At 46.8% G+C, this 18,867-nt stretch overlaps 1 protein-coding gene across 1 annotated transcript in view; it reads left to right on the top strand.

The window, feature by feature from the left end:
• The window catches only part of BRAP (BRCA1 associated protein), a 249,679-nt gene that overhangs the window by 133,702 nt on the left and 97,110 nt on the right, over positions 1 to 18,867 (top strand). Inside the window, exon 9 of the mRNA XM_078667442.1 lies at positions 3,047 to 3,156. Within this exon, the coding sequence (XP_078523568.1) occupies positions 3,047 to 3,156 (110 nt within the window). The remainder of the gene's footprint in view (positions 1 to 3,046; positions 3,157 to 18,867) is intronic.

The following is an 18,867-nucleotide window of genomic DNA, read 5'->3' on the forward strand; positions in this document are numbered from 1 at the left end:
TTTGTACAGTATTATAGAAATGAACAGAATCAATTCAAGTTATACCGCGCCGGACACCTCTGGGTGTTTAGATTGCAAAAAAAAATGAGAAGTTCTTGGTAAAGGCCATATTTACATTTTGGCTGACACAGAAGACTCCCTGGTGGAGGACTTAACATCTGCCATGCTGAGACTACTTTGCCCGCCAAATTTAGAAATGACTTACAAGCTGGTGGTGGGTAAAATGTCAGTGGTTTTTTTTTGTGTTTAACGCACTATTCCATCAGCATGATTTTTTTTTATTTTTCAAAAACAAAATCCCAAAGCCGTATTTTCATTTTCAAAAACAAAAAGCCTGTAGGTAAATGCCATTTTTGTTTGGTTATTCATTCACGCACTGTCCCACACTCTTTGCACCAATGGTTATGATTCTGAAAGTGCACCCAAACCTGCTGCCCAGGCCCCAGTACCAGTGTTCTCTCCCTAAAAATGATACATGTGTAATTGGTAACCCCAATTGGCAAAGACTTTAACCCCCTTATAATTCCCTGGTAAATGGTTCCAGTGGTATCCACGGCATTGGAGTTAAAGGGGTTATACGGACCTCAAGCTTTTTTGTGCCACCCTGAGTGACCCAAGTAAACAGATGGCAGCAGTCCTGCTATTGCAGACTGCAGGAGCAGTGAAAATTGATCAAATTCAACGCTGACTTTACGATGCGTAGCAAGGTCAAAACACTATTTTTAATATATTCCAGCCACCCATATGAAAAGCCTCCTGAGCCCAGGAAGCAGTCTCCATTATATTAAAGGCGAGAACATATAAGTGCAAACTTATATGTCCCTATAGTAGCCTTTTCCATTGAGGGCTACTCTAATTGATCAGCGGTCCATAGGATAAAATGGGCTGGCAACCGGGCACCCCTGAGATTGGCAGCTCCATTATGGTTTGGTATCAGACAACTTGCCTTGTCACCCCGACATGATTCTCGTGCCAAGGTCGATGTAGTACAACAAATATGTACCCCACGGGGCCATCAACCCACATTCAATTTTTCAACAAAACATCCAATTGAATCCAGTGTGTTTAAGAGTTAATCTCATAATTTAATTTTTTACATTCATTTTTCTCAAGTTTTTATTTTATTTTACCTTGGTCTCTTCATCTGCAATATATGTGCAACATCAAATCCAATAAATCAAGACACAATAAGAAACATATAAAAACAAGAAACATCAAAACCCCATATTAGACACAATCCAAAGTTCTTGTGAAATGTGTGAGTATGTACTAAGTCCGAGTTGTTCTCAGCTCACTACATCTGATGTATTCCCCCTCTGGGGATGAAAGAACATCTATCAGATTCCTTCTCTTTTTATGACCAATTAATATTCTTAGTCGCTTAAGTCACTGTTTTATATCCACAAGTGGTATTATTAAACTTATGTGTAGAGCAGGATCTCAAACTTCTTCCCCAAATTTTAAGCCCACGCATTTCGACCTCTGTATTGATCGGGGATGCGTGTGTTTTTATGTCAAGGTCATCATCTGGGTGTAAATTTCAATCTGGGCAATAATATGAAGAGTAAAAGAGAAATTGGATAACGGACTTCAAGTAATAACCATTTATTTTTTTAAATAAACATGCTCTCATATACTATTATAACAGACATACTGTCTTTTATGGTGCCCTGCATATTTAATTAGGTTGATGTGGCATGCACCTTGGTGGCTACCTTAGAGGTTGCCTAAGACTTTCTTGTGCTCTGGCTTTCGGTCCACAACTGCTGCCACTAAGCTAGGGATCTGATCCCCTGCCAGAAGGTGTGAACTCTCCCAGGAGGAGATACTTTTTGCAAAACACAGGACTGGTAATGTGATATGAGTGTGCATGTATGAGTGGAAGAAGTTAGAAGAAAAGTGGGGGGTTTCTGAGGTTACATTAATTAGCACAGAGGGACAAGGAATTGTTGGTCTGGTGAGTAAGGAGGTCACACCTCCATCCCTGACCAGATGTCTAGTGAAGTGGTACATCAAGGCGGTGTGATAAGTAAATCCTGTGTGTTTATATTTCCAACGTCCGGGAATGATTTAAGTAGTGTCAAAAATATTTTGAACAGTATTGATATTGTGCATTCTTTGGTACATAGGGCGTAGATCTATTTTAATTGCATCTAAAACTTTTTTAAGTTAAGAGTGAATTAGTTGGCTGCACATTAGTATTGAAGTTTAAAGAGCAATAGTGGTAAGTGATATTTGTCCAGGCTGTTTCTAATGAGGTAAATATTTTTTTAATGTTAGTCCTGGATTCGTTCCCTTTTTTGTAGGTCTAGTAGGCAGTTTTATTATGTTAAGATTGTGCGATGTATTAGGTGATTAGGTGTTGAATGGTCCCAGTTATTGCTTATTTTAAAAGTGCTTTGGCAAGGAGTGTAAACCCATTAGCCAGTGCCTGCGTAACTTGATTGTGAGTGTGTACTGTTGAATTCTTGTGTTTTGCGGGTTGATCACAAGCCGGAGTATCTAGCTGGAATTCGGCTTTATTAGGTTAGGTTAGTTACTCTGAGGAAAATTGATTTAGGTGATGGACTGCTTAGTAGGTGGTGTAATGTGATATCTCTGTCTACTTTTGTTATAATAATAATAATGTGTGTGTCAGATGTGTCTAGCATTTGAAATGAATGATTCACATTGGACTGATGAAATATAAGAAATAATTTTTGAATGCTTGAGTCAGAGCGGTTTGAAGTAGTATTATTTTAATTAGAATCCAAATATGTGTTTACTTTTCAATCTCGGTTTATTGGTGTAAAGTAGAAAACCATCTTTAGGATCTTCTGTTGCAAAAGTGGTAGAACTGTGGTCAACTTTGAGCTCAATTTTTCCTCTGTTGACTACTGAATTATTCAACTGATTTTAAATACTTTTAAATGCAACGTTGGGATTAACTGTTTTTTACAGCTGGAATTGCATTCAGGTTATAGATCATCTCAACACTATACGCTTTGGCTGAATTTTACTTAGTTCTGCCAACTATATTGTGACCCTTGCCTTTTTTTTCTTTAAGATAATTATGTCCATCGACTGGTCGCAAGTAAAACAGATGGAAAAATTGTTCAATATGAGTGTGAGGGCGAGACCTGTCAGGAAGAAAAAATCGATTCCTTACAACTGGAGGTGAGACATATATTGTTCATCTTTAAATACAGACTACAGTTGAGAATAGTGCTTTTACAATTCCGATGTAATTGTTGGACTGTAATGGTGTGGGAATGTGCAATAAAGAGTAAAGTTTCTTGGGTTTTATCGTGTCAGGGAATTTACAGCAGTCGAGGAGTTCCTGGGTTTATTCTCTACAATATCTATAATGTTGCCCCTCGCCCTCTTCTTCTCATCCCTACTTCTTGTCTGTTACCTCATTCCACTCGCAGATAGATTCAGGTGCACTTGTGAGTTGTTTTACCTTACTCATTAATTTTCATGGAAACAGTACAATCACATACCTGAGCACATCTCTTCACCCCAGGATGGTTCTGAGGCTGCATGGGCTCTTGATATTCTGCCTCCTGCTAGTGTCTCATGCCCACAGGCCTATGCAGGCCCTTCACAGGAACATGCAGTAGACGTGGACCAGCACTGAGAGGCATAGTTTACAGAATCTCCTTTTCTGACTAGTCAGTTCATAACTGTCGGTGGCAGATGATTTAAGGCTATTCTGATATGCAGCAAACCATTTTCCTTAGCCCATCCCAAGGTTACAGTAGTGATGGATGCATCATCTGTTAGCAGAAGAGGTCATCTGGATGAGTGATGGTAGATCGCTGGTCTCAGATCGAGCAGAACCACCACATTCATTTCCTTAATCTGTGAGCTGTCCAGCTGGCCCTAAAGACATTTCTGATTCCATCGAGTGCAGGTAGATTAGACTGATGACAGTCGGAAAGATTGCCCTTAAGGTACTGCAACAAGCAGGGCAGAATAATGACGTGGGTCTTATGTCTTGAGGGCAGGAGCTTTGGCAACGGCTGACACATCACAAAGTTACCCAGATGGTTGATCACCTAATTGTATCCCTCAACATCAGGGCAGGCGATTGACTGATATATTCATTGTCTCCAGAAATGCTCCTTGTTCAAACTTTTGTGCTTTGTTTTTTCCTAGATTACTAGGTAAAAACAATACATATGTTAAAAATGACAGCTAATACATCAATTAAACACAGAGATAAAACAGACCATTCATACAGGAGTGTTATGTTGTCTCCTAGTCTTCCAAAAAAGAAGTAAAACGGACGCCACAGAATAACAAACAAGATTGTTCAGCAGTGCTGAAGAGCACGTTAGTTAGGCTGCTGAAACCTTCATTTGACCATAGGAAATCCTCCCGTTTTGGTTTTTCAGTCACATGTACTATGCGAGTGACTTTAACTATTTGTCCGTGCCTCAGCATCAGACTTCAAAGGCTGCCGTTACTCCGCCCCCCGCGTGCACATCGCGCACCACCATTTGTCTGTGATTGTAAGAAATATATTCCTGGGCGACATTGTATAAAGTTGTATTTGTGCATAAGTGGCAGAATAAATCTCTCACGGTCTTCTACATAAAAATTGCAAAAGAAAAAGATATGTAAATTTGACTGAGTAGAAACCCTGTTACACGGGCAAGGAGGTAAATCATGTACAGAGTAGATTCCTGATGGATAGGCCAACATACACAAAATCGAATTCAATCGAAACTTTACTAAGATAAATCTGTGACGTAAATTTGTCACGGTGAGTCAGTATGAGGCAATGCCTTCCTGGTCAATCGCACCTTCTAGGTATGATTTTACAGACACTTTTAGGCAATTAGATTTAACTCTCTCATTTGCCCTTTGTTTGAGGAAATGAGTCTTAATTGCCATTTTAGGTCTCAACTATTCTTTCCCGCAGGGATAGATAGGCGAGATTATAGTAAGCAGTTCAAAAGCTCTACCAAACTGCGGATCACGTACAGTTCATGTGATCGTTGTGCGTGCACACCATCGCCAGCCACATAACACCACCATTTGTCTGTGCCTCTGCATCAGACTTCAAAGGCTGCCGCTCCCCCGCGTGCACATCGCGCACCACCATTTGTCTGTGCCTAAGCATCAGACTTCACAGGCTGCTCCACCCCCCCTCCCGCCACAGCAATTCCGAGAGCTTGTTCAGGTAGGAGCGGATCAGTGTCTTTCTGAGTACCGCCTGTACCACAAGAGTTTGCAGTAACCGCCCACTTTGCCTTATCCTTTGCGTCATTCTTTCTCTAATTCATCTCTGCTTCATACTCCCTCTCCGAGTGACTCCCTGCCTCTCTCCTTCACTCTCCCTGTCTTGTCTCCCCCTCTCTCCCATCTTGCTACCTCCTCCTGGCTCATCCATTGACACCCCCTCCTGAGCCTTAACTTACCTGCCTTCTTTCTGCCCTCTCCTGTGCTCTCGTCTGTGCTTCATTCCCGTTTCTTGCTCTCTACCACCCTGTCCCCACCTTTAATCCCAGGGCTCGGAAAATCTGGAAAATGGTACTAGTCCTGCAGGTCTTGTACCTTGGAAAATCCCCTCGACCCAACTGCAACCTACCGCCGTCTCTGAAAATGGAGCAAAAGTGACAAGTTAACAAGATTTAAAGGCATCTTTATTGATCAGTCCCTTTGTGAGCAATAAAAATCCCTTTAAATATTGTTATCTTGTCACTTTTGCTCCGTTTTACAAGACAGAGGACAAAAGTTAGTCTGCCTACTCGCCAGAAAGGGCGAGTAGGACCTAAAAATAGCTCGTCCTCATCCATTCTCCCTCGCAAATGCGAGCGGGCGAGTGGATTTGTCGAGCCCTGAATCCACTACTACTCTCTCCCTGCATCCTCTGTCGCCTGACTGTTACCATGCCTTCTGCTACTACTTTCCTCTTCCTACATATCTCTTGCCTACTTAGTCCATGTTCTCGACTTCGGCGACTACCTCTGCCTATCGTTGCCTCTTCTTGCACCTCCTCTTCCTCTCTCTGCACGGCACCTCCTCTTCCCCCTCCCACTTCCTCTCTTCGTTCGATCTTGCTAGGTGGATTCTCTTCCCCCTGCCATCTCTGTACTCAGACTGGATCGCTGTTTTTCCCGTTTTATATATATGATCATTACGACTACCTTCTGGTTGGCTTCCCCACTCCATGCTCTCTTCGGTGCTGCTCATTTGAGTGATTCTCGTCCGTACAATACCACTTGGTCTCTTACTGCCTCGTCTCTCACCAATTCACTCTTCTCATCACCTTATTTTCCTTTACTTTTTCCGTGACCTACATGTATAGTCCACATTTATTTAACTTAATATGTAGCTTTCTTACTCTACCTACTCTTGCCTCATCTAACCTCTTTGCTTCTTACTTCGTTTTGACCCCCATTCTTCCCACTCCCTGCTTCTGTCTCTGTGCTCCCTTCCGCGCATCCCATGCCATTTGTGTCCCTGTTTCCAGCATGCTCTGCCTTAACATCTGTCGCCCCCACCTTTCCACTGGCTCACTTTCCACCAGCCTCATCTCGTTTCTGTATTATTTGGTCTTTGCTTTCTTGTTCCACTTCCTATTCCACACCCCTTTGTTTCTTTTCCATCTCTTCTCTGCCCCACCTCACTTTGCATACATAGACCCTATTCAAAACGGTCTTCTCATCACTCTCGTCTCCTATTTTCCTTCTCTTTTGCCTACTCGCTCTCTTTCCGCGTCCTATTTCAGGCCATTGTTGTGCTTTGAGGAATGTTTGCAGGCTCCAGTCAGACTGTCTGGTGTGGGTATGAGAGGAGGCTTGGGTGACTATATGGATTTAAGACGGGCAGGAGGTTGGTGCTGCTAATGTTATTGCCAGTTAGCTACATAGATCTCCTCCCCTCTGATTCATGTGCATTGGTTCTCCCGACCCCATCCTTTAATTTGTGCCAGGATTGGGTCGCGGAAGTCGTCGTGCTTACCACCATAGTTTGAGATGTAGGAATGTCACTTGCCTTGTGTCCGAGGACAAGTAAAAATGATCCCTGTACCCTACCCCACAGCTTCCATGAGTACAATGATGGTCGGGATTGAAACTTTCACCGTTGCCACTTCCTACTTGTATAAGTCGCTCCGACACAGGCCCATTACCGTTGGCCATTTATTTATAGTACCCGACCTGGCAGCACGTCTTGTGGTAAACAAAAATGATTATGGGTTATGCCTATGCCTGCCAGAGTAGCCCAACCAAGTGGGGGAGCAGATTGTCGCGAATTGATGACGTCACGTGGTGACATGGCCGCGCCCAGCTCGACTCTTACACACGTACGTTATGCTGGAAAATATGCATGATGTCACACATTTGCAGTTTGGGGAGCTGTAAGAGATCTCAAATGGCACCTGCCTGCCGAATGTTTACTTTGCATACCATGGAAACCGCCGAACCTTCACCCTGTCTGTCGCCATTTTAAAAGCTGTGTTGATGTTCCATTTTGTCCAGATATGATCTGTGTTATCAGACCGAATGTGCTGTTTTGAGTAATCAAAGGTATGTACTTTTTACTGACATGGGATTTAAAAAACGTCGTTTAGAGAATTCAATTCGGTATAAAGTGTTGTCCATGTTTATAGGTTGTTGGGTTCTCGTTGTCTCTAGTTTTAAAGATAGAAAGCTTTTGAATACCTTTCCATTCACTTTCAGTATTGACTTTAGTTTAAAGGCTTTCAGGAGGTTCTGAAGAGCACGTTAGTTAGGCTGCTGAAACCTTCATTTGACCATAGGAAATCCTCCCGTTTTGGTTTTTCAGTCACATGTACTATGTGAGTGACTTTAACCATTTGTCCGTGCCTCGGCATCAGACTTCAAAGGCTGCCGCTCCCCCGCGTGCACATCGCGCACCACCATCTGTCTGTGCCTCGGCATCAGACTTCAAAGGCGCCCCCCCCTGCCGCCACAGCAATGCCGAGAGCTTGTTTCTGGACGAAAGTGAAAGCCTACTGTGCTTGTTTACAGTAGCCTTGCTCCTGAAATGCTGTTGCTGTGTTGCCATCTCTCTAGGGACACTCAGCTTGAAAACACTCGACTTGCTAGCTGCAATGCTACATGCGCTATGCTTTGCCTCAAGACACGTTGATCCCTCGCAGACTGTGCTGACTCTGCCCCTCCTGATTCTGAAACTGACCAACGCAGTCACCACGCAGTCTCTTCTCTCTGTTTTATGTCTGCCCTGCCACCATTTACTTCGGACCCTCACCCTCACACACCCTCACACCCTCACCCACCCTCACACACCGTCACTTACCCTCACTCACCCTCACTCACCGTCATTCACCCACACCCCCTCACCCTCACACCCCCTCACCCTCACACCCCCTCACCCTCACACCCCCTCACCCTCACCCCCATCACCCTCACCCCCATCACCCTCACCCCCATCACCCTCACCCACACACCCTCACAACCCACTCACCCTCACCCCCACACACCCTCACCCTCACCCTCCACATCACTCAGAAACACCACCACATCACTCAGGGACACCACCACATCACTCAGGGACACCACCACATCACTCGGGGACACCTCCACATCACTCGGGGACACCTCCACATCACTCGGGGACACCTCCACATCACTCGGGGACACCTCCACATCACTCGGGGACACCACCACATCACTCGGGGGCACCACCACATCACTCGGGGGCACCACCACATCACTCGGGGGCACCACCACATCACTCGGGGGCACCACCACATCACTCGGGGGCACCACCACATCACTCGGGGGCACCACCACATCACTCGGGGGCACCACCACATCACTCGGGGCACCACCACATCACTAGGGGGCACCACCACATCACTCGGGGGCACCACCACATCACTCGGGGACACCACCACATCACTCGGGGACACCACCACATCACTCGGGGACACCACCACATCACTCGGACACCACCACATCACTCGGACACCACCACATCACTCAGACACCACCACATCACTCAGGGGCACCACTCGGGGACACCACCACATCACTCGGGGACACCACCACATCACTCGGGGACACCACCACATCACTCGGGAACACCACCACATCACTCGGGAACACCACCACATCACTCGGGAACACCACCACATCACTCGGGAACACCACCACATCACTCGGGAATACCACCACATCACTCGGGAACACCACCACATCACTCAGGGACACCACCACATCACTCAGGGGCACCACTCAGGGGCACCACCACATCACTCAGGGGGACACCACCACATCACTCAGGGGGACACCACCACATCACTCAGGGGGACACCACCACATCACTCGGGGACAGCACCACATCACTCGGGGACACCACCACATCACTCGGGGACACCACCACATCACTCGGGGACACCACCACATCACTCGGGGACACCACCACATCACTCGGGGACACCACCAAATCACTCAGGAACACCACCACATCACTCAGAGACACCACCACATCACTAGGGGACACCACCACATCACTAGGGGACACCACCACATCACTCTGGGACACCCCCACATCACTCGGGGGCACCACTATATCACTCGGGGGCACCACCACATCACTCGGGGGCACCACCACATCACTCGGGGGCACCACCACATCACTCGGGGGCACCACCACATCACTCGGGGGCACCACCACATCACTCGGGGGCACCACCACATCACTCGGGGGCACCACCACATCACTCGGGGGCACCACCACATCACTCGGGGACACCACCACATCACTCGGGGACACCACCACATCACTCGGGAACACCACCACATCACTCGGGAACACCACCACATCACTCGGGAACACCACCACATCACTCGGGAACACCACCACATCACTCGGGAACACCACCACATCACTCGGGGACACCACCACATCACTCAGGGGCACCACCACATCACTCGGGGACACCACCACATCACTCGGGGACACCACCACATCACTCGGGGACACCACCACATCACTCAGGGGGACACCACCACATCACTCGGGGACACCACCACATCACTCAGGGACACCACCACATCACTAGGGGACACCACCACATCACTAGGGGACACCACCACATCACTAGGGGACACCACCACATCACTCGGGGACACCACCACATCACTCGGGGGCACCACCACATCACTCGGGGGCACCACCACATCACTCGGGGGCACCACCACATCACTCGGGGGCACCACCACATCACTCGGGGGCACCACCACATCACTCGGGGGCACCACCACATCACTCGGGGGCACCACCACATCACTCGGGGGCACCACCACATCACTCGGGGGCACCACCACATCACTCGAGGGCACCACCACATCACTCGGGGGCACCACCACATCACTCGGGGGCACCACCACATCACTCGGGGGCACCACCACATCACTCGGGGACACCACCACATCACTCGGGGACACCACCACATCACTCGGGGACACCACCACATCACTCGGGGACACCACCACATCACTCGGGGACACCACCACATCACTCGGGGACACCACCACATCACTCTGGAACACCACCACACCACTCGGGGACACCACCACATCACTCGGGGACACCACCACATCACTCAGGGGCACCACTCGGGGACACCACCACATCACTCAGGGGGACACCACCACATCACTCGGGAACACCACCACATCACTCAGGGGCACCACTCAGGGGCACCACCACATCACTCAGGGGGACACCACCACATCACTCAGGGGGACACCACCACATCACTCGGGGACACCACCACATCACTCGGGACACTACCACATCACTCGGGGACACCACCACATCACTCAGGGACACCACCACATCACTCGGGGACACCACTACATCACTCGGGGACACCACTACATCACTCTGGAACACCACCACACCACTCGGGGACACCACCACATCACTCGGGGACACCACCACATCACTCAGGGGCACCACTCGGGGACACCACCACATCACTCAGGGGGACACCACCACATCACTCGGGAACACCACCACATCACTCAGGGGCACCACTCAGGGGCACCACCACATCACTCAGGGGGACACCACCACATCACTCAGGGGGACACCACCACATCACTCGGGGACACCACCACATCACTCGGGACACTACCACATCACTCGGGGACACCACCACATCACTCAGGGACACCACCACATCACTCGGGGACACCACCACATCACTCGGGGACACCACCACATCACTCGGGGACACCACCACATCACTCGGGGACACCACCACATCACTCGGGGACACCACCACATCACTCGGGGACACCACCACATCACTCGGGGACACCACCACATCACTCGGGAACACCACCAAATCACTCAGGAACACCACCACATCACTCGGGGACACCACCACATCACTCGGGGACACCACCACATCACTAGGGGACACCACCACATCACTAGGGGACACCACCACATCACTAGGGGACACCACCACATCACTAGGGGACACCACCACATCACTCGGGGACACCACCACATCACTCGGGGACACCACCACATCACTCGGACACCACCACATCACTCAGGGGCACCACTCAGGGGCACCACTCTGGGACACCACCACATCACTCGGGGACACCACCACATCACTCGGGGACACCACCACATCACTCGGGGACACCACCACATCACTCGGGGACACCACCACATCACTCGGGGACACCACCACATCACTCGGGGACACCACCACATCACTCGGGGACACCACCACATCACTCGGGGACACCACCACATCACTCGGGAACACCACCAAATCACTCAGGAACACCACCACATCACTCGGGGACACCACCACATCACTAGGGGACACCACCACATCACTAGGGGACACCACCACATCACTAGGGGACACCACCACATCACTAGGGGACACCACCACATCACTCGGGGACACCACCACATCACTCGGGGACACCACCACATCACTCGGGGACACCACCACATCACTCGGACACCACCACATCACTCAGGGGCACCACTCAGGGGCACCACTCTGGGACACCACCACATCACTCGGGGACACCACCACATCACTCGGGGACACCACCACATCACTCGGGGACACCACCACATCACTCGGGGACACCACCACATCACTCGGGAACACCACCACATCACTCGGGAACACCACCACATCACTCGGGGACACCACCACATCACTCGGGGACACCACCACATCACTCGGGGACACCACCACATCACTCGGGGACACCACCACATCACTCTAATACACCACCACATCACTCTAATACACCACCACATCACTCTAATACACCACCACATCACTCTAATACACCACCACATCACTTAGCCCAACCACATCATCACTCAGCACCACAACAGCACTGTCCTTGCTTGCTACCAACAAGCATTGCCATAGCCAATAGGACTTTCATTAGGAAAGTGTAAGCTATTGGCTTTGTGAATAACAATGCTATTAATTTATATATTTTCAAAACCAACACTTATTAAAGAAAATTGTCATTTACAAAACCAACAGCTCACACTTTCCTAATGCGAGACCTATTGCATTTTTGAGATAGCATCGCAATTAGATGGAGAGCTAAATAAATGCTCTAAACCAAGAGAAGAAAGGCTATTTTTAATATGTGTTCGCCAAGGAATCCTATGCCTGTATTCGAGACCGAGACAGTCGTCTAATTAACTTCTGAGTAAAATTGACAGACTCTCTTCTCCAGATAGAATGTCATAGTGTGATTGGGGCCAAGCTAATTATGTTATTGATGTAAGGAATGTCCAACTCTGCGTGACAAAATTAGAACAACTTACGGGAAGACAGACCAATTTTTCCAAAAAGTGCCCGCTATAGTCTGGAGAGTTGAAGAGTTAGAAAATCCCCAAATCCCTGCCCCATAGGTTGCTACAGAAATAAATTTGGCAGTATAAACTTTTTTGACCATTTAATGGGGTTTCGCGCCCAATTTCTTTGTAAATGGATGTAGGGCGTAAATTCTTTTTCCTAGCAAAAAAAACCCTATTTGCAATCATGTTGGACCAGGTTAATTGACTGTCAAAAGTTATTCCAAATATGAAAAAGTATCAGTATAGGCTATTTTCTTACCAGCTATATAAAAGTTTGGAACCTTCCTAGATTTACGGCCAGCAATTAAAATAACTGACTTTGTCTGATTCATTTTTAGATCCAAGCTCCTCATGTAACTCGCATAAACTTTCAATTATTTCTGTAACGCTAGGCCTGTGCGGGCGATAAACACCCATTGTCTGCATAAAGGAGAATTGGGGTGCGCACATTATTGATTGTTTGGACATCCTGCACTGAGTTCAACAGGGGTGTTTCCACCCCATTAGTATACATGAGGAAAAGAAATGGGGCAAGTACACAACCCTTGCGAACTCCCCTGTTAATTGTGAATGACCTAGTACACTCCCCCTGCTTCCCGTAGCGCAGACAGGCCGAGGCAGCGGAATAAAGCTGCCTGTTAAAAAAGATAATAGCCTCATCTATGCCCATTTCTTTCATTATCCTCCACAAATGGTGATGGGCAACACAGTTGAATGCTGCAGATAAGTTCTTAAATGCCAGGTATAGCTTACCTTAGCTTACCTTGCTTTACTTGAGTATACTTCGCAATTAATAGACTTAGTTTGAGGCATTGATCCTGGGTTCCTTTCCTCTTTTTGAAACCATATTGTACCGGACTGAAAACATTATTACAGGTGGCCCACTCCTCTAATCTATTCAATAAAACCCAAGTTTGGCAGTGCTATCCAGGATTGAAATTGGCCTATAATTTTTGGCTGCTTTGTGGCCACTCCCTCACCTTGTGGATCGAATATTAAAGAGAAGTGTGCGACCCAGGATTCCTCATCCACATGACAATCTAAACCAGAGTCCGTGGATGGATTGAGAAATGGGGCATTAATAACTCTCCAGAAATCCCTGCCATTATTTAAAATAGCAGCTTGGTGCAATTGTTCCCAAGCTTCTTCCTTAAGGGTTTTCATTCTAGTCTTCCTTGCCTCTATATATCGAAAGCACAAGAGCTTGACCAATTCTATATCTGTAGGATTAGATCTATGGGCCTTGTGTAGGTTAGCTAGGGTCTTAGTAGATGCTTGATCAAACCATCTTGAGCCTGATGTGTTGACCCTTAGTTTTGTTCCTAGTTAAGGCTTTTTTTTACCTCTGATAGTATCTGATCAAAGGCCATGGTTACCTGAATAGGATTAGGATGCAATCCTAATCAAGTAGTATGTCATTTAAACTATTCTGATAACCAAGTCATAATACAAGGACATTTTCTAACCTTTATGCACAATGTTTTTGCACCTACTGCAGATCCTATAGGTATATTTATGTATCCTAGAATTTTTCACAGTTTTTTTTTAGGGGTTGTGTGAAGAGTTCTCTCAGCTAACTTATCTTTAAGATCCTCTGAGTTATTCAGGATCAAGAGCAGCCTGCATCTTATTATTAGTGTGATGACAGTTGTGGGGGAAAGAATATGTGATCAATTTATGTTAATTTGCAAGAGTGACCGTATCATAGAGGACCTGTGGCTAAAAGATGACCCTTTCTTGTCAGAAGCTGTAACTTCTGCAAAAAAAATAATCAAACATTCTCTTGGGTGAGAGGCAGAATTGCGCAAGGAAAACATTTTTACTACTTTGGTAAATAGTATTGTTCTGGAATAAACCTATTCCACCACAAGTGCCAGACAGGACCTTACCCTCGACCAGTTTTATGGTTGCATACTCCCAGATTGTGCTGTGCGTGTGCGTACTTTGTCTGGATTTTAAAAGAAGGGTGAACTATGTCATTATATAAATATTGGGGGATCTACTGCACACCTGAAGGAATAATCACGATGAATCCTCAAAAATAACCTGAGCTCAGTCCCGTAATAGCTATGCCATAGAGCAGACAGGCTTAACTTAAGGCAATATGTTAAGTATTTATGCAGTACCAAAACGGTAATGAAGTAGAAATGCAAAACAATAACAATTAAAAAATAAAGAGTAAAATTAAATAGACTAAATGAAAAAATCCAAAAAGAGGGTCCGGATATATGATTTTTTTAAAGTGTTAAGTAGGAATAACACCAAGAAGCATAAAGTGCCAATGATAGTAAAATGATTGTGATTGACTGGGACCTAGGCACAATTTAAGGCTGACCATGATAAAGCACAGGTCAGATATACCAAACTGATTCATTCTGGTCAAAGATTTTACCTCCTGACTTAGTACTTTAACCACATTAGTGCTAAGGCAATTCCCCCTCTGTGCTGCATATCCCGATTTTGCATTGTTCATGACAAGGTCAGCTCGTCATCAGCACAGGAGCAGTGTACTGCATGACGAGCTGAGCTCGTCATGAGCATGGAAGGGGGTTAAGTCTCAATCTACATCAAGAGCACACTGCTAAAGCTCCTCCTCAGTGGAGTCACTTAAAAACTCAGTGTGTCCGGGAAAAGACCAGCAGCAAGGTCCAGTCCAGTTCCAGTTGCCATTGATCAGTTGGGTAGTTGCAGGAAAGGCCTCTTGTAGCTTATTGTATCCCAGTAGCTTGAATAGGAGGTAAGCCTTATAATCCTTTCTATCCATGTATTTGTCCTGGTACAAAAGACAACAGGCCCAGACTTTCAAGGCTTGGATTTCTACATAAGGCAGCCAAGCCTGCCACTGAAAAATAGGTTTCGGGGGGGTCTCTTCACTATAAGGAAATTGTAATATTACATTTCTGCATGTCCTATTTTTAGGTACCATGCACCTTACCTTGTGGACTACAAGGGCGACATAGGGGTGACTTATTAATATTTAAATGAGAGGTTTTGACCTGTCTAAAGAGTTTATTTTGATAGGACAAACTGGAGATTTTAAACTAACAGTCTACAATGGTAGGACTGGAGCCGTGTTTTACACCCACTTTAGTGGATGGCACAATACGTACAGAAGTCCACTAATAACATTTAACATATAGCCTGAGTACATTATGTATGATACATTATGGGAAGTTACATGTGCCAAGAAGTACAGTAATTTCATCATGTTGAAAGTAGGAGTGTAGGAAAGTGCCCCTTTTTGACATGGTCACCCCCACTTCTTGCCTGGTATTTGATTCAACTTTGACTGTTAGTGTACTGTATTCCTGCTAACCAGGTACCCAGTGCCAGATCTCTTTCCCAAAACTGCACAGTTGTTCCCCAATTGACAATACCTTTAGCAATGGTAGTATGCCCCCATAAAGGACCCTTCACCAAACACATGCAGACTGCCACTGTAAGCTGCGTGTCTTGGTGCATATGAAAGATATGTCCCTGTGCTGGTCAGTCCAGTTGCTGCCAGTATTAGTGACCAAACATGTGCTGGACACTGATGAAGAAGAGTTCCCCAGCTGCATGTTGACTTCACTGGAAATAAAGATATCTGAAAGAAACCTGTTTGTGATAGATTCCTTATCTTAGAATTACCCCCAGGCGTGAGACTTGATCCCGAAGGTTTTCATCAGCAGTATCCCTGCGCGTCGGTAGGCGTTGTTGTGCGGCTTCGCGTAAGTCGTTGGCATCGTAGTCGCCGAAATGACGTTGTTGGAGCTACTTAGACGCGCCAATGCACGCTGACGTCAGTTCCAGTACACGACTTTCCGCACCTACATTTCTGTGTCAGAAATGCAGAGCCTTGCAAGATACTGACCACTGGTGCATTGAAACTAGGGCCCTGAAAGGGATGACCTTTAACCCTAGAAATCAGTTCGCAGAACGGGGAGGATGGGTGGGGCAGTAAGGAATCTATCACTAACTAATGTTTCTTACAGCTATATCGTTACCGAAGGTAAGTGACTTGTTTGTTTGGTATCAAACATCTTGTATTGCTAAGCCCACACTGATTCCAGTGTTGGATCTATTAATACATGCACACTGAAGGCACCTTAGAGATGCCCCCTCAAAACTTAACAACTACTAGTGTGCCAAGTGACTTAGCCAGCGTGCCACCACAGATGAGTTTCTGACCCGCAGGGTAGAGGGTCTTTGCTCTCAGGAGGTCAGGAACAAAGCCTGCTTGGGCAGAGGGTGTTTACACCCCCTCCCACAGGATGGCCTGCAAATTAGCATTCCGAGGCAGAGAGCTTCAAAGATCCCACTGCCTTTGGTATGCGAATCTTGCTTCCTTCCAGGAGAGGATGCCTACTCCTCATCCCTTTAACCAGGGCTTTTTTGGTGCCTGGGTAAGGCAGGAAAATTAGTAGTCCGAGAGGTGTGTTCACCTTCAGGGTAGTTCCACACCTGAGATGGGCTACCTGGTGTGAAGACGAAATTTCAGAGTCTGCCATCTTTGTTATGGCAAACTTGGGAACTCTGGGACAAGGTTATGCCCACTTCTCTCAGGAAGTGGTCATGTAGAAGGCATGGGTAAGTAACCCAATGGCTACTACCCTAGACTCAATTAAATCTAGTATTTAAGGGACCCTCTTGCACCAGGAAATAAGATGCTGCCAGCCAAAAGAAGTAGTACCAGAGAGCAGTGAAAGCAAGAATTAAAGAAGCATCAACTGACTTGGCACCACTCCTGCCGTCCTGTTCCTTTTGTTCTCTTCAGTTGTTCCAAAGTCGCCTCACCCTGTAAGCTGCTGATCCTCCAAAGCCTTGGAGGACTGCCAGCACTTCTCCAATAACTCAGGAACTCCTGTGTAGCAGCAGAGCTGTTAGCCTACAGGTACTAAAGACCGAAGGGTGAGGACTTCAGACTACAAAGACCCGACTTCAGAAAGCACCACTGCACCTAGGCCACCTAGCCCGAGTTGAAGTGGGCCAATGGTGCCATCGTGGTCCCCAGCCCCTTCAGACTCAAAACCCTGCTTTGGTTTCCCCCGCTGTGGATTTCTCGACGCAGCTTGCAGCCTCTGTGTGCAGGCCCCTTTAGCCACGATTGACTTCGGTGAAAAAAAACAGTGCCTCAAGACACCTCTGCACCCATCACCCCTGGCCAGAGCAAAAGTGTACTGAGGTGCCCCCACGTCCCCAAGCATCGTGAGGCCTGCACCCCCATGTCGGTTTAACCCGACTGGCCTCCCAGTCCAAACCTGCAGCCTCTTTTCACAAAGACCTATCCCATTAGGCTAACATTGGGAACCCAACACTCATAAGGGAATACCTGGACTCTTTGCACAGTATACCTCTTTTTGGTATACAATGTAAAGAGCCAGCTTCCTACGTTTGATGTGCAATGGTGGGACGCAATAATTGACATCTACTGTACCATATAGGTTAATATGTGATTCCACTAAAGAATCCAAAAGTGTCAATAGTTAAAAATATTTTTGTGGATTTTAAATTTTTTTCTTAATTGTTTTTAACCTACCTGTGAGGGCCTTCTGTTTAGCCTCACAGTGAAACTGTTTTGAACGTTAAAGTATTTTAGTTAGGTTCTTTAGAAAAGCTTAATTAGGATTTTTGTTGAATTCCTTAATAGGGCCCAACTACTTTAAAACCATGACTGAGGTAGCAGGTCCTTCCGAGGGGCTCAACATGGGGCCCTACAGGAAACTTAAGTTGGACAAACTTAAGTCCCTCTGCAATGCATGGAACCTCATCATGGGATCAAGACCCACTAAGGGTACATCTGCTTTTGCAGTTGCATGCAGAAAATGCTAAGTCCCTGGCAGTAGAAGAAACCCCTAGTGGAGAAGGGGAAGTTGATACTGAAGTGAATGAAAACTTTGATGATGATTCCAACAGCAATCCTACTGATAACAGCACTGGTAGTACTGACAGTACCCCAGAAGTAGAGACGGAAGTTGCAGATCTTCAGGAACTAGCCAAGAGGATAGACTTAAAGGCTAAACCCTTGCCTTTAGA

Source organism: Lissotriton helveticus, chromosome 11 (assembly GCF_964261635.1).
Source record: "Lissotriton helveticus chromosome 11, aLisHel1.1, whole genome shotgun sequence".
Lineage (NCBI taxonomy): Eukaryota > Metazoa > Chordata > Amphibia > Caudata > Salamandridae > Lissotriton > Lissotriton helveticus.